Genomic DNA, 24,783 nt, shown 5'->3' with positions numbered 1-24,783 from the left:
CTGTATTAAAACCCTATGATGTTGCAGTTAGTGATGACTGTGCACTGCTCCGCTCACATTACTGTTCACCACACCTACTACATAATGTACGAGTTTTATTCTACTCTTTGTTTAAATATGAAAACAACGTAGATTCAGATGCTATTTGGGGATTTCAAAGAGCAAAGAAAAAAGGATGTAAAGCTGAAATTAGTCTTTAAACATGTTTGACATAGGAACTGAAGTGCTTTTCATTCATTCTTTTCATTGACTAAACATAGGCCTTTTGATATTAAATTTTTAATAACAATAATGGAATTAAAATTAAACTATGGGTCACAAATCTATCCATTTTCTTCTAACTGCTATTCCTCTCAAACACTAGAATACAGCCTATTTAAATCTTAACTTTTGCTTGCCAAACCACTGTTACCGTCCATCTGTTCATGCCAATTGTAAAGAAGGTTCAGTTTTTAGTGAAGCTTTGCATTTCACATAAGGTATGTGAAGTGAAATTTCACAAGGGACATGATGGATCCTGATTCTTAGTGATAAACCTTTGGGGCCATCAGGGTTGGCATATGGTCCAGTATGATATGAAGGCTTGGGTTCCCTGGCTTCACTTCTTTGGCGTGAAGCTGATAAAACCTGGCTCTTGAGTATTATTTCACTGGACACCAATCATGGGCAGCAGGAACTGCCCATTTAACTCTCTGTGGGAAGGAAGCCCAGAGAGCATTCACAATGGTACCATTGTCGAGTTGCAAACTGCTCTGAACAGCTTGACAGCACTAGGGAGGAGGGGAAGGGGTTGCTTTACTAATTGCTGTTCAGAAAAGAAGCAAAAATAGCTGTTGCAGAACTGATGTTTCTACATTTACTTAGTCTCTTGATAAAAATGTTGGCTTTTATTTAGCACGTAGCTACTATCAAAAAAGAAGGCAAATGAATATATGCACCACCTGTAGTAATTCCTTATTAACATGCCATTATCTATTTTTAGCCCATTAGATTATTGCAAAGCATAAGTCAGTTTTGCCTTTTTTTTATTAGATGAAAATAAGGAACTTTTTATCTTCATAAGAATTTAATTGAGGTGAAGTAGATAAAATCATCACAATTCACATGTCAGATAAGGTTATAAATTTGGTTTAATTTACTTTTTGCTTTTTAGGATTCCCAAATACCATCTGAATACATATAAACGATATTAGTATAGAAATGTAAACTAAATTTCTGCGTAACACAAGTGCTAAAATAATCCACTAAAGATAAATTAGTCAGCACATCTTAAGGTTAAATGCCGGATTTATCTTTTAAATGAGTAGCTCTTAACTATTTCAGTCGTGTATGATTATCTCACTCATTGAATTCCCTCTGGTTGGATTTTTTTTAATGTGCAGGTTGTTTCCTTTTTTATGAAATATTGTATGCCCTGATATTTATATAAACACTTCTCTTGGCCTTTCTGTTTTCTTCTAGTCAGCTTTATCAGCAAACAGTTGGGTAGTTCTGTTGCAAAGAAACAATGATCTACAACCTGAAAAAAAAATTAATGCTTATTTTCAGACTCCAGGGATTCTGACCCCCATAGATGATTCTTTCTTTTCAGCTGAAATGAAGTTGACTAAATTATATTGCAGTATTATAATTTATGCAGCGTGTTCTTAAATAGGATAAGGAAGAGGTATTTTAAGAAACCTTTTAAATCTGTAAATTTTTTTAATGGGATGCTCTTGCTAGATTTGGGGAAATTCAAGTGCATGTTTTGTAAAATCAGTAAATCTGTAAAATTTACTAGTATTCCATATCCTGTGTTCTCTTAAGTAATTTTAGTAAATGGGCACCAGTGCAGTATTTCAAAAACAGTAATTCATTGAATGCCCATTCTTCCTTTTACTGCAGAATAGATTGTATTTAAGTCAAGATTAATGGATAGATTTTGATGTTAAAGTCCAGTGTCTAAGCCTATCATTCCCTGGGGGCATATAGTGCATTAGTTTAAGCCAATGTACTGCTTATCATAGATTCTATGACACTGTCTTAAATGACAGTTTACTGTACTTTGTTTCTACTTACTCTGATAATAAAATCACTTTTTTTGTATTCCCAATAATTATAGCACTTAAATAAAATCTTAATTAAATTAGTGCACATTTAGGTAGAGATAACACTTAAGTAATTGTATACTGTAAAATTTCACTTATTTGGTTTTTTTTTTTTTCCTTTTGTAGTCTTCTGACAGGGTCCAAGTAGATCTTTCCAAGAATGAGAGGACATTATAATTTCATTAAATGAGAGAACATTATAATTTCACTAAATTTGAAATCCAGATAGCCTAGTTTTTGTTTTGCTTCATACAACTTTCATGAAAGTAGAATATATATATATATATATACACACACACACACACGCACACATACATATTGGATAATCATATTAGTGCTTTTTGAAACCCACCAATGATTATTGGATTATTAAATCAGGAAGGATTTTCAGAGCCTTTAGGTAGGTTTACATTTTTAAGCCTATTTATTTAAGGTTAATCTTTTTAAATGTATTTACACAAACTTTGGTGGAATTGGGCTTATCAACTTTTTACTTAATGTTTTCATTTAGTAATTGACTGATTTATGAGCAATTATATGTGATCCAAATTTTATTCAACTCCAGCTTTCAATAATAGGGCTATCCTCACACTGCCTTAGCACCTGTTATGGATTTTGAGTCATCTGGCAGCCCATGGGACTTAGATAAAGAAGTACCAGGTGTCCTGCCTGTCTCCTAATTGAGACGCAGTGAAAACAATATAGACTTGGCAATATGGTTAAAAGGATGGATTAAAGCCCAGCTTTGTCTGCTCTGACAAATCACAGCTTTTCCTTCATGGTGTAGATAGTATCAACTACTAAAGAATTTCATGAATATAAGGCATCTTAAAAATAGACAATAATTTGTCATAACCTGTTGCAGACTTTCAGAAGAATTTTTATTAACATAGTATAAGCAATATTAATAAAAAGATTCATGCAGTTTGTTTAGGGGAATTTTATTTTTTACTACATGTGAACTAGACTGCATGTTTCTGGAAGAAATTAGAGTAGGAAAGAAATGGAGTATCTTTCCCTCTGCCAGATCTTAATTTATCAGATCTCGCTTTATAAGGTAAGCAGTATAGTTTGCTTTCATCTTATAAATGAACAATGTATATTAGTCCATGAGATACTAATTACCCTGTGTATTTCGGAAAATTTTCTACTTTACTACCAATAATAACCATGAGATCCTTGAGATGTACTTGCAAAATATATCTACCCATATGCTATATCTCAATAAAATTCTTATTTTTCATTCTTTTTTCAAGACCCTGTATAATGATATTGCCTCAGAATGTTTAAAGATATTTCAAGGCCTTTTAAAACTGAAGTGCCAAATGTGGTTTGTTTTCAAATTTTTATTTTAGAATATGCAAGGGGTTTTACTGTGTAGTATAGTCACTAATGTATAGTAAACTATAGTATAGCAAATAGTATTTTACTCTACTAATATGTAAACAAACATCTTTCAAAAATTACCAGTCTTAGAATTTAAGCTAATATTCATTATTTTGAGATAACTAAAAGGCCTAATATACCTTTGCTTTTTCACCACACAACACCCAGGTCATTGAGACTGGATGTAGAGAGAGCATTGGACTATTAATTAAAAGACCAAGATTCTAGACCCAGCTCTATCCATCAACAGCTTTGTTTATCCAAGCAAATCTCTGTACTCTCCATTCAGGCAAGCCTTATTACTGCGCATAAACATTATTAAAATAAACTAATTTTACCAAGCTTCCTGAAAGTAATGTTGATGAATATATCCTTCCTCTAGTTCAAACTGTCCTAAATATTCTCAATAAATGATGCCTTGTCTTGGGATAACCTCTTTCAAGATGGCCTTTTAAAACCTAAATATTTAACATTTTCAGGTGTTATTCTTCAAGGGTATTATTACTTCTATTCTTATGGTATACAGAGCAGTTTTGGAAATCTGCCTAAAATGATTTGAAATTACACTTCATTTAAATTTCCCTGTAAAGATTTTCTTATTCTTCCCTTTTTTCCCTTCTCTATAAATGGCCACTTAAGCCAATAGAATTAGTTGGACTAAATTCATTGTCTCATACCATTGTAGAATTTATGAAAAAATTTTAAACTTTAAAAAAATTATCACAACCAATGGGGGAAATGTTTGTTTTAATGCTAAATTATGAGTTATAATTACATTGCCTAAAGAAAAAACTCTTTCTTTAAGATTATGAGGATTTAAAGAAGTAATTATCAATTGTATTTTCTCTTAATGTAATACTTTACATATTTATACATTGTGCTTTATTTACCTTTTTTTTTTTTGGTTCCAGAGAGGGCCAGCAAGATCAAGGGGCATGGTAAGAACCAAAATCTTTCTCACAGAAAGATTCAAACTCTAAATCCATTTCTAGGAAAGTTCCAACTATGTTTGCCCCAAAAAGGTTTGCCTTTATGGAGCCATATGGGGATTAGAGGAAAGGGGCTGTCAGCATAACAGACATCTCCTAATCCACTATGGAACCAACTTTATTCATTCCTTCTAGAAGCTGTGAACAGTCATTGAATACTACCAGGCCCTGTGTTGGGTGTTGAAGACATAAAGGTAAGAAGACAAGGTCTCTGTCCCTGTGGCACTGGTCTCACCACTAGTCTGTAACCACAAAATGGACAATTAAAATATCAATAACATAAGTAGAATGGCTGGATTACTAGTCTCTAATGTGAAGAAGTAACATTGAAGAACCACCAAATCTGTCCCCCGAGAATTGGGGACAAAAACTATTGCTTAAGAAAGTGTATTTAGTAGAAGAACAAGCCTAAGAGCTCTCTAAGGGGGAGCCTGGTAGGTGGGTGATTTGCAGCAATCTTCAAGATGTATGATGTAGAAACTCACCATAGCCAATTTCAGGCTACCAACCTTACAAACTTCATGAGTATTGAATAATTTACTCTAATCTGCTCTACTTAAGTAGTACTCAGATTTCAGCTACTTTAAGTTACAACTCAAATATGACTTAAGTTGCACTCTCCAAAAAAATTTTTTTAATCAGTAGGCACCATTTCTAAGTAATTATTGGAACGCTCCCTCTTCCTATGCTTATTATTCTTGGAATCTTCTGTCTAGAGAAGGGAGATAAAATTCCTAAGTGCTGAAACCACAAAGAAGCTATAGAAATATATGAGTGTAGGGAAGTGCTTACTAAACTAAGAATTTCAGAATGGGCCTTAAATTCTTGAGACTATGCCATTGAGCACAGATATAAACACTTTATACTTGCCTTTATTTTAAAATAAGCCAATCATTTTTTCTTGTTTAGGAAATAAAACATGAAACCTGAACTTGAAAGGAAAATAAGCAATTATACAGATCTTTGACATCTGCTTACAAGTTGTAATTTTTATAATTCCTTTTTGTGAAAATTACACCTTATATTCATTATTGTGTATAATGTATGTATACACATACATATATATACACACATTTCCATTTCTTTCAGACTAGTCACAAATTAGATTTGAACTGAATGTTTATACAGCCTACTGGTTGTGCCATAGAATTACAAAACTGAAAGCTTTCCCTTTTATAACACTACAAGCAGTTCAGAATTACCAGATTAGTAAAATTATTGTGGAGAATGAAAAGTGTTGCTTCTTTAAAGCCAAATCTACCTTTATCTATTCTTCTATGTGTTAATGAAGTTGAAATACTTGATACTGCATAACCTTCTGCAGTATCTTTTGTCTTTTTCCCCCTTGAGAAATCAGTTTCCTTGCATCAGAATAAGTCAAAAGTTCCTCTCTCTGTACATGCTGCAAACAAGAAATATTAGTAGTATTATCAAAGAGTTCTTGCACATGAATACAGGTATATTTCTTAAATTGACATCAAAAATTGTCCTCCTAGAGACAGCACCTGCTATTTACAAAGATGTGAGCCAAAGGTCAAAATAAACTATTTCAGGATAGGTGTCAGGGCACTTTTGTGTTACCCCGTATTTGTATCCTTTATCTTCAACACCCTATGAAGTGAGCAGGTGATGGTATCCCTGTTTAACTTACAGATGTATCCACATTTAACATACAGATAAATTATGGCACAGAAAATTTATGCTTACCTTTCCCCGGCTGGAGTGCAGTGGTGTGGTCTCCTCTCACTGCAAGCTCCGCCTCCCGGGTTCCTGCCATCCTCCTGCCTCAGCCTCCGAGTAGCTGGGACTACAGGCGCCCACTACCACGCCCGGCTAATTTTTTTTATTTTTAGTAGAGACGGGGTTTCACCATGTTAGCCAGGATGGTCTCGATCTCCTGACCTCGTGATCCGCCCGCCTCAGCCTCCCAAGTGCTGGGATCACAGGCGTGAGCCACCGAGCCCAGCTTGAACCCAGTTTCTTAATAGCTGGTCTTGAAGCTTAAAATCAAGAGTAATAACCTAAAATATGTAATGATGTTAATATTAATTAATTACAGATTAGATTTAAACTTATTTCTTTACACTATAGATGTTTTGTTCCCTTATTTTTAGAATAGTAATATTCCTTCCCCCCTTTTTTCCTTTTGTAGAAAGCGGAAGGAGGATTAGTGGATAATTATATTGCTGTGATTGCAGCCCCTGTGTGTTACTTTTTTTTTTTGATTGGCCAGTTCTGTATTAAAGATTCCTACTAGCTAAAAGTCTCCCTCATCACATGGTTTTTATTAGCTAATTTTGGCTTGGGTTGTTTTAAATTTACAACCAAAATCTGCTTACTTCAACTTAGATTAGTACTTTAAATTTTTGTTCTGAATTTCTTTGTTTACCTTCACCTTTTTATCATCCTACCCATTTCAGTTTTTTAATTTCAATGCCAGTGGCAACATGCACTCACCATATAAAACTATAGCTTAAGTTGTCCTGTTGTTGCCAGCTGTGGGGTTCGTGTGCCACTCAATGTATATGTACTAATGACTCTTCCCTAGAGAGATGCCTTTTATGGAATAAGTGTCTAACCTCTTACGAGATATAGGAATTAACTACTTTGGATGATTACAATTGCAGATTCTAACAGCACTGTTTGGAACTTTAATCATCTCAATCACAAAAAGCACCTCATTGTGGACTCAGGACTGTGGTTTAAGTGCTTAGAGTTTATTATATTTCCTTAATACATGTTTTCGGAAGTAAAAAAAAAAGGGGGGGGAGTGGGGGAAGATGTAAGTCCTGTAGATTGGGTTGGCTTGTTTTCATGTTGTTATTTATTAATTTTGCTACATCAAACTGGGAAACTTATAAAGATCATTTAGCTTTTAGAAGGTGATTTACCTTAGATGTAATTATTTTATCAAGCTAAGTGTTTCCTGTAGATGACCCCCCAAAAAGGAAACTTACCTAGTAAGTGATGAGCACTGTAGTTTTTTCATTTAAATTCAACCGTTAATGATTGTTTCCCTTCACTGCGCCACCTAGACTTGAACTTAATAATTTTAGAAAGCATTGTTTTCAATAATGAGATTTATTTGATTTATTGTAAATTTATTAAATATATTTTTTATACAAAATGAATATGTTGTATCTGGATAATTTTAGTTTTGTGCAGCTGTGTATTAGAGTTTTTTCCATTTTATAAGCCTCTTTTTATATAAGGAAGTAGAATTAGTCTGCAAAATGTATTTTAGCTAGATAATCATTTTCTTGCTTTGATGAATCTACTACATTAGAAATATCCTCCCTGCTTTAGAAATATTAACATTTGCTTTCCTTCTGCCTAATTTTTATTATAAACTCTAAATATAATAAGGTAAAATATTTCATTTATAGGCCCTCTGAAAGTAGAACATTTTTAAAAGCAGGTAGGTGTCTCCACCCTACTTTTCATGAAGCGTTTTACCCATTCAAGCAGACTTTTAAAAACAGCTTGTTTTGATAGCAGACTGTTCTCCTGTGGGCCTTCAGCCTTTGCTTCCTGGCAGCACCTTTGGTGCGAAAAGAGAGTGATCAATTGGAAGACTATCAGTGCCAGCATGCATAGAGTGATAAGTTAACACACCACTGGGAATTTCTAGGGCCCACCAAGATACTTCACTTCTAATGTGCTAACAAGCTCATTTTTCTACCTCTTGCCTCTTCAGTTATTTTTTTTTCTCAGAAGAGCTTAGAAGTTGAGTGCATCAGGCATAATGAAAAGCTCTGTAGGAGGGAGAAGCAATAACCCCATTTTTCCCTTTTCAGCCAAATAGAAAATTAGTTTCTGGTAATACACAAAGGCCAGTATTTTTTGTACAAGGGGCACTGCTGTGAATCAAAGGACTCTATTAACTGCAGAAAATTCGGCAGCTGTGAATCTCCCCCAATGAAAAAAGTACTTTCCAACAAGTTGTGAGATATGTGGTATTATTTAGATTGTACCATCAGTTTCATCCTCTTCCATTTATAACCATATACCCCCTTTAAAAGTGTGCTATATTACTTGTTTATGTTAAGACTCAAAAATGTCTGTATTATCCTCATGTAAAATCCTTGATGCTGATCATTTTAATATGCATCTTGTCCTGTTGCTTCCCACCTCAGAAGTAAAATTCTTTTGAAGTTCATCCCCAGTGTACAGAATGGAAAGTAATAGATTGCTAGGAATTGGGATTCAAGGTTATTTTCATATTTGATACATAAATTGTAATAGAAGCAGATAAATTGTAATATGAAAGCCACTTAGCAAAAGATACCATAATCAAAGTCCAAGTGCATAATGAATATAGTCTTGCCTTTAACTCTTTTACTTTTTTTTTTTCTCTTCTTAGTAAACTTGTAAATATAATTAACTGGCTGTGGTATCTCCCATTGAATTATTTAAAATTATCTTCCTCTCAAATTATTTTTTGGGTCTTATAGGCTTAGTCTACAATTTCTAGAATTTTATAACTATATAATAATTAAATTGCAATTTTAAAAAATAAGGAATTTTGAGGGGAAATATTAAAGTAGACTTTGGGGAAAAATTCATTGGAAAAAAAGAACTGGTAGACAAATTTTTATTATCCTTATTTAAATGTCTTATGTAAAGCCTGTCAACATAGCACACTGAGTGCCACAGGGAAACTTTTAAAAGTTTTAAAAGAAAGGTTAACTGATTTCTCAGTTCAGGAACTATACGACATGAAGTCAGCATGTGAGTTTTTCCTGATAATTGTATGTTGCTGCCTGCTGCTCTACATTTTGACAGCCATTTCCATAGTTGCTTTCGTGAACAACAGAAATATTCTCTCTCTTTCTCGCCCTCTCTGTGCTAACAGCACAATCAGGCCTGCTGAAACAGGAAGCCTGGAGTGGGTTGTTCAAAAGCAACAACACTTCAAGGTACTGGTTGCTTGTCAATAATATCAGAGAAGAAAATGTGGTGAAAGGGAACTACAGTATTTTTCTGTCAGTGTCAGTGCCCTGGAGATGCTTTGTTAGACAGTATTTAGGAGTCCTGTGGACTCTTTGCAAATATTCCTGCTTGTTTCAGTGTTATAATTGACTAGGTATTTTTTCCCAGCATACAGATTCAGCTATGTATTTATCTTAACCACATGGAGTTATTCGAGGATTACAGCAACAGTAGTCTTCCATTCAAAATGAGAACAATTGTTGAGAAAATGCAGGGATTTTAGAAAAGAAGAAGATATGTAGGAATTTTCACAATAAATCTTTACAAATGAAAACAGAATTTTGGACATAGTATCTTAAGCAACATTACGATGTTTATTGTGTGGCTTTTGAGAGTAAATCTGCAGATGTGATTAACAAGATAAGATGAGTCTAGGCTGATAGAAATTTCAGCCTAGACTCCTGATAGAAATTGAATCCTTTCTCAAGTAAACTGTTAACTTCCTTCATTTCAGCAGTTTAGTATTATCGTAATTATTATCTAATAAATGTCTCCCTGTTAAGCTGTCATTTATAGTGGCATCATGAAGAGTAAACTTACATTAAAACTATAGTTTTGCACTTTAAAAGCCATACTGTTAATGATACATAAGAATAATTAGTGAATAATTCTATTTATTAAGAAGTAATGGCTTAGCAATCATAGCAGTCATTTTTGATAAGATTTTTTTTCCAGTATAAGCTGCACTTAAGTTTATCCTTAACCAAAGGAAATCAGCTATGAGGAGAGAGCACGGTACCTGCAAACAATTGTCCAGCACCACTTAGAACCAACAACATTTGAAGATTTTGCAGCACAGGTTTTTTCTCCAGCTCCCTACCACCATTTACCATCTGATGCCGGTAAGATTAAAAGCGAGTATTAGTTACTTGTTATTGGAACTTGAAATGCAGTACCCTTTTGTTCTAAAAACTTGCTTGAAAAAAATTCTAATCATTGAAATATGAATTTTTTATCACTATTTAATATTTGAATTTGGCCTATAAATTTGATTTATGGTTTCTTTTACCTAAATGCAGTTCCTTAAAAAGTCAACAATCTTCATAAAAGTACATGTACCACATTTTATATGAGCTAATATTCAGTGACTCTTGCATCTTCTGGAATCATTTCTGAAGTATCTGCAAAAGAAATATAAGTTAAGCATGCACTCTGAACTTCAGAGGATCAAATTTTATGGCCAAAAATATCACCCCATCATCTCTGATTTTACAGATAAAGCTAAAATAAGTGGTCTAGATTTAGAAGTACTTAATATTGTAATTTATGTTATAATAATTAAAGATTGTAAGAGGGTACTGCATTTTACGATTAATTTTGAAGAAATCAGTAAGAAAATAAATGACTCGTGGCCTTCCTATTCTGTAATATCTTGCACTCCTTATGATTGTTTCATTTATTTTCCCTCTTTAGATCATTAAATATCAGTTCTGTTTATCTGAAGGTAAGACAAAGTGTCAACCAAAACACCCTCTGTTCTTCTCCCATTTCCTTTTTTCAAAATTAGCAAGCTCTAAGCTTGTAACTTAAACAATAAATAAACTTAACACTGTCCAGTTCATACTAAACATTTCACAAATTGTCACTAAATTTTTTCCAGTATTATACTGACTAACCCAGGTCTGCATGAAACACTAACATGGTTTGGGGATAAAAATAACTAATAATAGAATCCCTTGGTTGAAATTAGTTACACCTTGTTATATTGACCTTTTTTTTTTTTCTGTTTCTCAGCATGAAAAAGTAGTACTATTGAACTGAAGTAGTGTGTCTTTGTATTTTGTGATGTGTTGCATTGTTATGGGATATCCTAACTCATCAAATGATAACTCTCTGTGTGCCTTGCACTTCACTAGGCACCTGAAATACAAAGATGACTGTTGTAGTGGTATTCAAGGAAAGCAGGAAAAGAGAACATAATATGCTTGAAGTTCATCATAATAAACCTTTAAATTCTCTTTATATTAAATAAGTTTTCTTTATATTAAGTAAATTCAAAAGACACAACACTTCTTTTGTAGCCTAATTATTTGGAAAAAAGTTACTGTAATTCTCAATTGAGATTTAGTTAGTGAAATTAAAGCTTCCATTCCTGTCATCATTAAATTGCCATTAGAAAAATAATTTTACAAAAAAATTTAGATCCCTTTCAGATAGTATAAAAGACCTATAGCAAGGAGAAAACCGTATTAGACCAGGTTGAATCCTTTGAAAGAAATAAAAAGTCTAAGATTCACTTTAATGGATTGACACTATTCAAAATTACTCAGTTTGGCATTAAAAAAGATGGTAAAAGAGAAATATTAAAAATTAATGAACAGCAAAATAACTATATCTGCCAGTTTTATTGTTTAATAATGGAGAATGTCTGCTAAAATGTCAGACTACATTAAAAGAGATATGAATAACACTTGTGTATCATATAGTCAAGCTATAAATTTCACAAGTGAAAAATATTGATAATAGAACCACACTTGGGCTAACTTTCCCACTTAAATTGATAAAGACTGTTCAGTTCTCATGTGTCGTTGTTTACCAGCTGTACTCTTTCATATTTGTCATCTTAATGTTCTCCCCATATTTTGCATGTTATCCTGCACATTTGGCCAGGTATTATGGAAGTGAGTAGTGTTCTCACTTCTGAGACATTAAAGGATGGTACAGCAGCCAAGTCAAGGTTCTGTTGGCTTCATTTTTAATGTGTCTTACAAAATTATTGTGTAAGTTGTTTAAAATAACACTTATGATTGTCTAAACAGTAGTAAAAATGTGAATTTGAACATGAACCTAATATTATGCTACAAATTTTTTTCAGTTAATTTTTTAGAGTTATCACTGCATTTAAGAACTTATTCTCTAATTTTAATATGCACTCTAATTTTCAAAAGGGTGTTTTTGCTTGTAAATAACTTGTGCCAGTATTACTGAATACATTTCTATATAAGTTTTTGCAGACTTTAATAGTTATGACAGAAATTTTATCAGAGTGGTTCTCAGTTCAACACAAAATAAAATGAAATATTTACTCTTACAGTAGCAAAACATAGAATCTGAAAATAATTTTTTTCCGCTATCTCAAATCTAAATTTTCTGTCATAAATCCCATACATAGAGAGCTCCCTTTAAAGTTATACATCAAAGTGGACAGAGAAGACATAAAATAAGCTGCATAATAGCAGTTTGGACCTGACTGCCAGTTTGCAAAAATGACATAATAGTGTAAAGTTTTTAATCTTTTTTCTAGCATAGGTATAAAATGTGTTCACCACATTGAGGAAATGGATTCATAATTGCAATCGAAAATCAACTTTAGATGTCCTGTGCACACCCTGTGTATATAAAATAGTAGTAATCAATACTAATATAGTCATTTGAAATTAAGTTTTAAAGAAATGCCAGAATGGTGATTATATTCTGTCTAACCAACCCTATAACATAATTATATTCAGTGGAATAGTATAGAAAAATAATATTTTTTTAAGATTTCTTAATTTGGTTCAAGATTATCTAAAACCCACTTTCTGGTTAGCGGTAACGTGCATATCAACTGTGGTGACATTTAAATCTGAGAAAACATTTTTCCGTGTTACTTTCAGTATTACTAAAATAGATATGAAAGATTTTGGTGCATCATAGTTGATCCGTAAATTTCATAACTGTATTTTCTCAAAATGTACTGTCTGTGGCAGTAGACTGATACTTAAGGGAAATTATTTTTATCCCTAAGGTCATTGAGGGAAATATCGTGATGTCACACTTTGTTGATCTTTCATAACTACATTAAAATATTATTAGATTTTTCTTGTCTTTTATTTTTAAAAAATTACAGGAAAAAATCCCTTTATCTTTGTCAGGCATGTGTGTGGAAAATATCAAAAGTTTTTAGTGACTTAAAGTTTTTTCATATTTACAGACACCTCTCCTTTAATTATAAACTTTAAAATGAAATTACTGCTCTTCTTGGCCAGATTACACTGTTTGTTCAGTATGTACTTGTGTCTCCCAATGTTACATTGTCTTTTCAATGTCAGCTTTTTTTATTTTGTATTAAGAGAAATTCTAGAATGTCAACAAGAAACAGGATCCTGTTTTGCTGAAAGTGTATAGTAAATATTAATTGGTTTAACTTTCTCAATTTCAACATTAAAAATATGCTCATAATTTTTTGGAGTATTATGTCTTTACGTTACAGATTTTAGCTGTTTAACAACTAAAGGGTTGATAGGTGTTTCTGTCTTCATATATACATAGATATACATTCACAAACATATATCTATACATACATAACACTTTTTATAATTACTTTTGGAGAATATAGGAGTTCCTATTTAAAGGAATATTATAAAATTAATAAAATTCAAATATAATTTTTATGACACCAAATTCAGAGATAATCCAGAGTGACTATAAAACCTAGAGTAGTATCTAGTCTGCCTTCTAACTTCAGTTGTGCTGTTAATTTGAAAAATCTATCTTCCCATATGTAGATAGGATGGGATTTATGATGGTCAGATCTATTTCTTTGAATCTTTGAGTGGGATGGATCATCAAAATTTAGCCATTGCTTTAGATAACCTTTGTTAGCTCAATGTCCTTCTTTAAAAGTTATTTAAACTACTCAGGCTTTGAAATGTTCTGAAATAAAATATTTTAGCTCCTTAGAAGATAGTTATTTTATAAATATCTTAAATATTAGTAAGTGCCAACAGAAGAATTAGTTTCCTGCAATATATAACATAAGCTATAAATTTGTTTATTTAATAATTTGGTTTTGTTTTGTTTTGTTTTTTTGAGACAGAGGCTGGAGTGCAGTGGCGCAGTCTTGGCTCACTGCAACCTCCACCTCCTGGGTTCAAGCAATTCTCCTGCCTCAGCCTCCCAAGTAGCTGGGATTACAGGCACATGCCACCACTCCTGGCTGATTTTTGTATTTTTGGTAAAGACGAGATTTCACCATGTTGGCCAGGGTGGTCTCAAACTCCTGACCTCAGGTGATCCACCCACCTCAGCCTCCCAAATTGCTGGGGTTACATGTGTGAGCCACCATGCCTGGCTAGTTAATGTTTTTAAAAACAGATTCCTACTCATATTAATTTATCATTAGATTAGCCTGAAATTATAGGCAGCCAGATATGTTCTGTTTGATACTTTGAACTTGGAAATTTGGCTTATATGTTGTTGACCAAGAGGCAAGTAATAATCTTAAATAGGACCCACTAACCTTTTGTGATGACTGCTGGTTCAGTTTCCACATAGAACATTCATTCAGATGTGAAATTTTTGTAATGAAAGTAATAAAATAATAATTGTGCTATTACTGAGTGCCAGACACTGTGCTCAGTACTGTACATACTTCTCTCATTTAATCTTCATTGCAGTTCTATGAAATTTAAAAGAAAAAAATGCTTACCCAGAGTCACCTGGTACTTTGTCAAGCTAGTATTTCAACTTAGATTGATCTGACTTCACAGGGCATGATCTCAACTATTACAGTTACCCATTTAGTCTAAATATTTTCATTCCCTTCCTGCTGTTGATTGAGAAAAGAGAGATATTGCCCAATAACCTGTCGTATTTACAATTTATAAATTGTTAAAGATTTTATTTTAAGGGTTTTACTTTCCCACCCATTGAAAATCTTTTTTTTCCCCATGTATCTTTAAGGTTGCCAGGGGAGAAGTATGAGCTTTGGAATCAAACTAATCTGGATTTAATTCCTAGTTCTGCCAGTTGTTATCCATATAAATGCAAATTAATCAACTCTTCCAATTTTTTCATTTCCAAAATTTTCATTTACAAATTTTGTCATTTGTAAAATATGACAAGCTTGGCGTGATTTATTCTAAATCTAAAATACTAGTAGTTCTTGAATGTTATCTTAAAATGAAACCACATGTTTCCCTTTATTTCTCTACTATTTTAAATTATGTTATTTCCCAGCCAGGCATGGTGGCTCACGCCTGTAATCCCAACATTTTGGGAGGCTGAGGCAGGCAGATCAGTTGAGGCCAAGAGTTCAAGACCAGCCTGGCCAACATGGCAAAACCCTTCTCTACTCAAAACACAAAAATTAACTGGACATGGTGGCACACGCCTGTAATCCCAGCTACTCAGGAGGCTAAGGCAGGAGAATCACTTGAACCCAGGAGGCAGAGACTGCAGTGAGCTGAAATCATGCCACTGCACTCCAGCCTGGGTAACAGAGTGAAACTCCCTCTCAAAATAAATAAGTAAAAATAAAAAAGAAATTGTGTTATTTCCTTTATGATATTCAGTGCCATCCATGCTAGTCTTAATAACTTATCAACTCCTTTAAAATATTAAAAGCAAGGTTATTTGGGTAGCCTTTAACCTTTAATATAAGGTTGTATTTTATAGAACTATCAACATAAGAGAGAATAAATTTCCCTCAAACTAAATTTAATGGTGTGTTGTGCTTTTCACATTTGAACAATAATATTTTGTATAGGTGGTCATTTTCTTCAAAAATATTCCTCATTTCTATCCCTTCCTTTCTAATCCTCATCTGTTCTGATTCAAAATGTATCAGCTTTTATTTTTCTGTTTAATAGCCTTATTGTGTAGCTATACTTACTGTGCACCTACTATGTGCCAGTATCTTTGCATATGTAATCTTAATCCCTGTGACGACTTGACAAAATAGCAAGTATTATCTCCATTTTACGAATACAAAAATGTCTCAAATCAGTTTGCCCAAGATCAAACAGATGGTAAAGTGACAGAGTCGGCATTTAATCTAGGACTGTCTAACCTATGCCCATGTTCTTTCTAATACATCACATCATCGCTGGAGTTCAGTATTAATTGAAATTGCTTTTAAAGATACAATATTTTATAGGGCTATATTTGCCCAATAATTAGCAGCTTTAAACCAGTCATACCTGTCATCAAACAGTACAAACGAAACCACAATTAAAAACGATCTTTCAAGCTCCCTCTTATAATCCCTATAGATCCCAAAAGTCATATTTATTATGTTAATTGTAATAATAGTTTATTGTAATCAATGTGCAATATATTAATCAATTTATCCCATCAGATCACACAGTCTGTGTGAGCACTGTAAGAATGTTAGTAACAGATATAGTATGCACAAACATGGGAGCTCATGTGTACTCTTAAAACCTTATCCTTGAGGATATATTAATAATAGAAATAAATCAGAATTCCTTATGACTCAGGTAGTATAAATCAACAGGTAGACTAGGATGTGAAATGAAATGTAGGTTGTTACTACATTTTTTACGTCTAAAATTGAAGTCTTTCCACTGTAAATTATTTATGGAGTTTGGGAATGTTGAATATATACCACAAATATAATTTGCTAAATTGTTAGGAAGTACTGATAACTATACACCACACACACTAAAAATCCTAATTTGACTCAATGGAGTGAAGGAAGATTTCACTTTGAAGGCAGTGAGGAAGACATGGAAGAATTGTTTTTGAGGAAAACATTCTTTGAGTTTGTCATAATGTAGAGTGTGCTCTCTCTGATAAAACCTTCTATGGTGATAGAAATGTTCTATATCTGCACTGTCTAATGTGGAAGCTGCTAACTACATGTGGCTGTTGAACACGTGAAATGTGGCTAGTGTATTGAGGAACTGAACTTTTATTTAATTCATTTTAATTCAATAAATTTAAACTTAATTTGGCTGTGGCTACCATGTTGGACAATGCAGCTCTAGAGATTTTATGTCTGAGTGATTAGGATAACATGCCACCAGTACAGTGAACACTTTAAAAGGTAGATATTTACAGAATCTCTCATAGACCTTTTTTCTTCTTTTCTTTTTTCCTATTTGAACTTGTTTTGTTAGTTGGTAAGTATAACATTTGAATTTACAAAGCATTGTCATTGTGAACCATCATCCTAACTCATTGCATGCCCAATTATATTTCATAATAAACACCTTTATTCCTCTCTCTCTGCTCCTCAGTTAACACCTATAAAATTCTGCACTTGTGTCTCTCATATCTGTTATCTATCTTCTCTTTTGCTCTCTCACTTCTGCTTGCTACTCCATTTCTTCATTCACAACAAAGAAAGAAATGCAGTGATAGTTCTCTTCCTCCCAAAACCTCCGCTAGAAAACATTGGCCATCTCAAGGTAAACAGCAGTGGGAGGGCCTCTTATGATGGCCGGGAATGATATGCATTACCAGAAAAGCATGAGCTACTACTGCTCTTCACTTTCCTTCTGCCATCCATCTGCTGTGCTTCCCTAAAGGGGGCCATGGATTCATATTCTCCCATAAATTTTCCAGTATGTCTGCTATGAACCAATTCAGATCTTCAGGAAGAGTAATGGTGAACAGAAATATGTTTCCTTCTCCTTGTATTTTGAAGGCCAGTCTTACTTCAATTAGAAAATAATGCTGGAAAAGTTACTTTGAGAAGAAGGGCAATTGACCTGGATTATGAGTGACAGAATATTTTTCCTTGGAAACATATATTTTTTCTTAAATATAACTCGAACATTTGGTCTTAAAAACATTTTGAAGGCCGGGTGTGGTGGCTCATGCCTGTAATCCCCGCACTTTGGGAGGCCCAGGCAGGCGGATCATGAGGTCAGGAGATTGAGACCATCCTGGCCAACATGGTGAAACCCCATCTCTACTAAAATACAAAAAAATTAGCCGGCCATGGTGATGCACACCTGTAGTCCCAGCTACTCAGGAGGCTGAGGCAGGAGAATCACTTGACCCCGGGAGGCAGAGATTGCAGTGAGCCAAGATTGCACCACTGCACTGCAGTCTGGCGACAGAGTGAGACTCCCGTCTTAAAAAAAAAAAAAAAAATTGAAGTGTTCTACAAAGACATATTCTTAATTGCTTAAGACATCTCAATAGGATCTTCACCCCTTATTGAACTTTTTGTTTTTCTTTATAAACATCCGTAACTTCAGTTTAAGCACAAACATTTCATATATGTGAAAGTGCTAGTGTATTTCCTAGTTTGACGTATCAATGAGGTGCTACATTTGCTAACAAATATGCCAAAAGTCTCCCTGTAAAGTAAGGACATGTATGTATACAGTTAACCTTGCAACCTGTGTGGTGTTTTTGTTTGTAAAACACATAAAGAAAATTTTCATGTACTTAAGACCCATAAAATCTGGATTAAAATGCCTTAAAATATCCAGAATTTCTTGTTCTTATTCTGTTTTCAGGTTTTTTTTTCTGAAGGACTTTTATTTTTAATGTGATTTTAATCAATTAATCATTTTGTTTAGGAAATATTTGAGAGCCTACAATGTGCAAGGTTCTGTAGTATTGCTGCATATTGAGAATGATAATTTATAGAAATAAAGTACAGAGATGAAAAACTACTTTATAAATGACACAAAGAACTTTCCTATTTGATTTTGTTTTACTTCTAAAATTGTATATCTACTAATTCTACTGGTTACCTGCTTGCTTATGATTGAATAAGATACCTGCAAAAGTTTTTAAGTTAATGAAAACAAAAGCATTGTTTATCTCTTTTAAATTAAGACATCTTGGGGGAGTCAGTTTGCCTTTTATTAACTGACATTCAGATGAGAATTCTTGTCCTCCCCTCATACACAAATTTATCTTGCTCCTTCTTAAAGCCATATTTAAATACCTAGCATGTATATGATCTTATATTGCTGAGTTCCTTTTTTTGTTTTGTTTTGTTTATAAGGGCATCTAGTGAAACTGACTTCCTTTTTGAAACCCGTGGTTCCAAAAGTGTTTGAAACTGTTTGGTACTGTTTTTCAAGTTTGAGTAGTGAAGGCCCTTTTCTTGGTTGTACCCTGAATCCTAGAGATAGGAATTGGTCCTTCTCACCTGCTTCTTGACCCCTTCCCTGCATGCTACTGGTGCTTTGGATCCTTGTTCTTTCTGGCTCAAAGATTTTGCTTCCCACTGCTTTTTCCAGGGTTCTAGCCCTGGGAATGATGATTGGCGCTTTCTTGCTAATATAATGACATGAGCCAGCAGATTGCTGGGTTTTAAATACATTAGTAGGCTATTGTAACAAGAAAGTTTGGGGCTTGCTTTTTCCCTCAAAAGACCTTATTAAGGGATGGGATCCTTGCTGCAGATTAGTAGCAGAAAGATTACTTCTCAGGGGATGAGAGGCTGGATAACTGTAGTAATGCTCTTGCTATTTCCTACAGGCTCCTACCCAGAGATTCTACCCAGTGAAACTCCCACAGCAACGCAGGTAGATGGGGCTGACCTGGCCTCTCCAATGTCTCCTCGAACTAGCAAAAGCCGCATGTCCATGAAGTTGCGTCGTTCCTCTGGCTCAGCCAATAAATCCTAAGGAGACAGCCCAACAGTGATCAGCAGTAGCCACCTTAGCACGAACATAGGGTTAACCCTTTCAGGCCTTCGTGTCTGCCATAACATGCATGTTTCTTCCTGTACATTTATCTGAGAAAACACTGGATTTAAATAATTTTAAATAATTTGTAGCTTAATATTAAAGATTTGGGTTATTTATTGTTTCATTTTTTTCCCACAGTCCAAGCTGCCATATTTTGAGGGCAGGGGGGAGTTTTATTCTACACCCTTTACCTTCCTGATAATTATGTCTAAGTAGTTTTATCTTTAATTTCATGGTTAACTTTGAGCCAAAATACAATTGGACAACTAGTCTCATTATTTATTGTGCCCCATTGCAACTTTATGGTTCAATAAATATATAATTTTTTACAAATGTAAAATTTTAAATTTAAGCATTTGTAAAGTTACAGCAAAAGATGTACCTGTTAATACACAGAATGTGTACAGATTATTTATGTTATGACAATAAAACACTTAAAATAAATGGTCTTTAGCATCTCAAATTCCAACTGAAATCATTTTAGTGTTAACTTTTCTTCCCAAAGCAATGTCTCATTTCTTGGCTATGCAGGTGATGCCATGTTATATCCAATAACTAGAAAAATCACTGTGCTGAACTTTGATTTATGTTTAGCTTCCAGGTATTTTTCTAATGTTTTGCATTTCAAGTGGTATCACTGTTAAATGCCATTTGTTTTCAGATTGTGGCCTTTCATTATTGGCTGCTAGATCCTGGTGTATCTATGTTCTTTTTTAAGCACCAAAAAGAAGATAGGGAAGAAAAGAAGGAAAATTTTCTGATGTAAGTATATTGTTCAAATTATGAGTATTATTTTTAAAAAAGGAAAAAGGAACATGACCCAGGAGTCTAAGTTAAATCTAATATTGTTAATACTGAACTTGCAGGTGCAGGTTGGTATACATTCCACCCTCTAGAAGTATTTTCTTACAGTAGATAAGCTGCTCACATTTTATTTTGAATGGGCATCTCCTGAGGAAATGTAGCATGACATTGGTACTAACTGCATGTGTAAATACATCATACTGGCAAACCGTAAAATATAAATTATGTATCATCATTCATGTAGTATCTATAATTTGTAACAGTGGGGGGAAAAGGTGACATGGTATTTAATAATACAATAAAAATATTCTTATCACTTCCTATCCATGAGTGTTGATGTGTCTTCTATGTTTCATATATTTTCAATAAGTAGGGCTATATGAGTAGTGAGGAGATTTAAAGCATGAACCTAGATTATCTTAGCTAATCATGAAAAATGAACTTGAATTCCCTTTTCAAGATACATTCCAACTTATTTCTCGGTGATCCTACCACAGTCATTAAAAACACAGGAAATTTTACATCTTCATAAAGGCTGGCCAAAAACTTCACCCAATGTGGTTGGTTAGATTGTTAGTTTATCTCAGCTTCATGTTTTTGTTTTTTGAGACGGAGTTGTGCTCTGTCACCCAGGCTGGAGTGCAGTGGAGTGATCTTGGCTCACTGCAACCTCCACCTTCCAGGTTCAAGCAGTTCTTCTACCTCAGCCTCCTGAGTAGCTGGAACTATAGGCATGTGCCACAATGCCCAGCTAATTTTTTGTTTTTTGTTTTTTGTTTTTTTAGTAGAAATGGGGTTTCACTGTGTTAGCCAGGATGGTCTCGATCTCCTGACCTTGTGATCTGCCCACCTCCACCTCCCAAAGTGCTGGGATTACAGCTTCATGTTTTTTTGATTCTTAAATTTTACTTTGTTTTATAATATACTTTCAGCAATAAAACTTTGCACTGACAAGTTTTCTAAGACAACCTTTCAGAACTTCTGTGCACTCAATTTTTTGTTTTCTTACAAATGAAAACTGAAAGTCCTATGTAAGCTGATGTAGAAGATAAACAAATGGATAGAGTCCTTGGGAAGAAGATTGAACAATATAAACAATTTCCTACAGCCAAGGTGAAGAATTACAAAAAGGAAAATCAGAGTAACTGCATACATGTTTCTAAAGTACTATAAAAAAATTAATGGATTGATGATATATAACAATATGGAGCAAAAATACAAACCTGAAATAGTGAATTAGCACCATTAAAATACTTTTTTTCATCTTCAGGTAACACTGTTCACTAGTTTGAAATATATATACATACTTAAAATATATTTTCTGTTGACATTTCTTGGGGGGATGTGTTTTTTAGATTTAAAGACTAGTGCATATTCCTTGCCTTTTGGAGCTCAGTCTTTGCAGCCATACTTCAAAGGAAAATTTTTCATTGCATTCCTGCACCATTACATTCATTTGTAAAATATTTCCGTCCTTGTATTCTGTCCAAATGGGTCACTAACATTCTAAAACAGGATACCGACATTGAGTAGATAAGAAATGTGGCTTTGAAAATAGGCGGTATTCAACAGGATTCTTAAACACAGAACACAACAAAAGCACAGACTATGTACATTTATTTGGTGGTAAGCATCTTACAAATACGGGCTTTTTGTCAAGCAGTGCTCAGCCAGTGTCCCAACTCTGGCTATTAAGGAATTAGTACAGAATGTACACTGAAATGGTTTTTTTAAAAAAAATCAAAAACAAGTTACTGCTGAAAAGAAAATACTGAATATTGAGCAAATTGCCATTCAGTTCCTCAGTGGATTATAGGTGTTAACATCTTCCTTAAGCTGTACATATTTTCATAATGAATACACAGTATGAGATTTACAGCAGAAGCATCAAACAATTTGGGTGAAACCCCATTAAAACAGTCAAACTTGAGGAAACGACTTCTGTATTTCCAAAAAGCCATTTAAAGAAAGGTTTGAAGTAGCTCTTCCTGAATACTGCACACAAAATAGCTGAGGGTGAGAATTATAGGGGGTGTCTCAACTCCAGTAAAGTAGCATCCTCCCCACCTCCAAACACCAACTTAAGAATGGACATGTACATATAATTGGGCAAAGGAAAGTTTACAGGGGAGATCCCCACGCACCCCGAAAGCAGCAAACATCCTCTTACATTTTCTGCCAGGTCTTGAATCTCCTTAAGTTTGGCACCAATCACATAACTTTTAATTCACAGAGTATACAGTGCAAAATATCTGATCCTATTGAGACAGAAGCTGCATAGGCGCCTGTGATGACAAGAGGAAAAAAAACATTGGTGACTCCCAAAGGGTAGCCAGAACCCTTTGTGGACATTGAGACATGCACGCATTCACTGCGACTTTCCATAGGAATTACAAATCATATAGGATTCGTTAGGGCCTCCAGAGTTTTAAGGGGGAAAAATCCTATTTTAGTGGGGAAAGTGAGATTTAAAGCTGACAGTCTTTGATCTCAAGGTTTGTACCATATACATACCTGCTCTAGAAAGGGATATTACATTTCACTGTCTGCTCCTCTGGTAGAACATTGACTACTGGGAGAATTTTAGGAGGGAGAAACATAGGAAAGAATGAAAGTAAACTTGCAAGTTGAAGAAAGCCCCACAGAAATTCCCATGATCTGTTTCCTCTAAGGCCAACCTCGAAATCATCCTGTCTCTCGTCCCTCAGCAGCCAGGCCGCAGTGGCATCTGCAGCAGCAGCACTTGCCGGCTTTCTGAGGGGTGGCACTTATTGATGTGCCGGGTCAGCCCCGGAGAACTAAAAAAAGTGGACGGGCAGTGCTTGCACGAGAAAATTTGTTGGGCACTCCCGTCAGATGGCCCGCTAGGGCCCGGCGTTTCGGAAGGAGCCCCCGCCAGAGCGGGCAGGAGCAGCTCCTCGCGGACAGCATGCCACAGCCGGTGCTTCTCCCTGATATCTGCGGTAGGGAAGTGCGCTCCGCACAACGGGCAAGAGAAGGCAAGTGGGGCACCGCGTTCGGAGCCAAAGCCCGGCGCTAGTGCACGGACCGAGCCCGCCTCGTGAGTGCTCAGATGCTTGCGCAGATAGGCTTGGCGACGAAACTTTTTGTGGCAATATGGGCACACGAAAATTTCGGATCCCCCGCCACCACTGGTACTGCCCGGCACAGGCACCCGGCGCCCCAACACCCTCTCCATGTAGGGGCCCTGTGGCAGCGGTGGCTCTGGATGCGTCAGCACCTGGGGGCCCTGCCTCGGGGCGCTGTCCGGGTGCTGATCCGCCCCGGAGCTGTCCCTGGCCTGCGGGTGCTGATCTGCAGTCCGCTCTATCCGGCTGTTCTCCTTTCCCTCCGCGAGAAAAGATGCAATGGCCCCGGCGTCCCGGGAGGCCGAAGACGACGAAGAAGGCGGCTTCCCGTCGGCGGAGGAGACTGTGGCGGCGTTTGCAGCCGCGGGACGCGGCTTATGCCAGCGGCGATGGGAGGCCAGGTTCGCAGGACAGCTGAACACCTTGTCGCACTCAGGGCAACGGTACTCTACGCGCACGATGCGGGAGCAGCGGTGCTGGGCCAGCGCGAAGGGGTCTGCGTACTGCTCCTTGCACAGCTGGCAGATGAACTCGCCCAGGGGCGTGCGGCTGCCTCCCAAGTCCCGAGACGGCGCTCCGGGCTCCTCCTCCTTGATCTTCAGGCCCAGGACAGGGGATGTGGTCACCTCATCGGCAAAGCTCAACTTCCTCATGGCCTTTGGCTTCTTGATTCCCGCGGCTGCGGGTCCAGACGCGCAGCCCGTGGGTGCCTTGCCGCGGCGCTCGCCGCCGGCCGCCCGTTTCAGACTCTGCAGGGCGGTGGAGAGGGGCACAGGGTCCGGCTGAAGCGCGGGCTCTGGGAACGGCGCCCGAAGCGGCAGCAGGAACTGCTCCCCCGAGGTCGGTGCGGCTGCTGGCGCCACGGAGCAGGAGAAAGTGGCCACGGCGGCGGCGCCCCCGGGGAAGGACTCGGCGGAGACGGGCGAGCTGAGGCAGCGCTCCAGGAACGCCCGACGCAGCTCTGCCCCGGCCGGCTTCGCTGGACTGGGGCTGGGGCCGGGGCTGGGGCTGGGCCCGGGACCTTCCCTGACACCCGCCCGCCACTCCGCGC

General features: G+C 36.0%; 2 protein-coding genes across 2 annotated transcripts in view; one reads left to right on the top strand and one right to left on the bottom strand.

Moving 5' to 3' along the window:
- RALGAPA1 (Ral GTPase activating protein catalytic subunit alpha 1) overlaps window positions 1-20,966 on the top strand; it is a 301,694-nt gene extending 280,728 nt beyond the window's left edge. Inside the window, exons 41-43 of the mRNA XM_017858547.1 lie at window positions 10,172-10,296; window positions 17,299-17,301; window positions 19,628-20,966. Of these exons, the coding sequence (XP_017714036.1) occupies window positions 10,172-10,296; window positions 17,299-17,301; window positions 19,628-19,776 (277 nt within the window). The 3' untranslated portion in view covers window positions 19,777-20,966. The remainder of the gene's footprint in view (window positions 1-10,171; window positions 10,297-17,298; window positions 17,302-19,627) is intronic.
- Window positions 20,967-23,347: 2,381 nt separating this feature from the next.
- Window positions 23,348-24,783, bottom strand: part of INSM2 (INSM transcriptional repressor 2) — a 2,152-nt gene continuing 716 nt past the window's right edge. The window contains exon 2 of the mRNA XM_017858612.1: window positions 23,348-24,783. This exon is cut by the window's right edge and continues 11 nt beyond it. Within this exon, the coding sequence (XP_017714101.1) occupies window positions 23,348-24,783 (1,436 nt within the window).

Source organism: Rhinopithecus bieti, unplaced genomic scaffold (genome assembly GCF_001698545.2).
Source record: "Rhinopithecus bieti isolate Rb0 unplaced genomic scaffold, ASM169854v2 scaffold_2435, whole genome shotgun sequence".
NCBI classification, from domain to species: Eukaryota; Metazoa; Chordata; class Mammalia; order Primates; family Cercopithecidae; genus Rhinopithecus; species Rhinopithecus bieti.
Note: the sequence above shows the minus strand (reverse complement) of the source record. Positions and strands in the feature narration are given on the sequence as shown.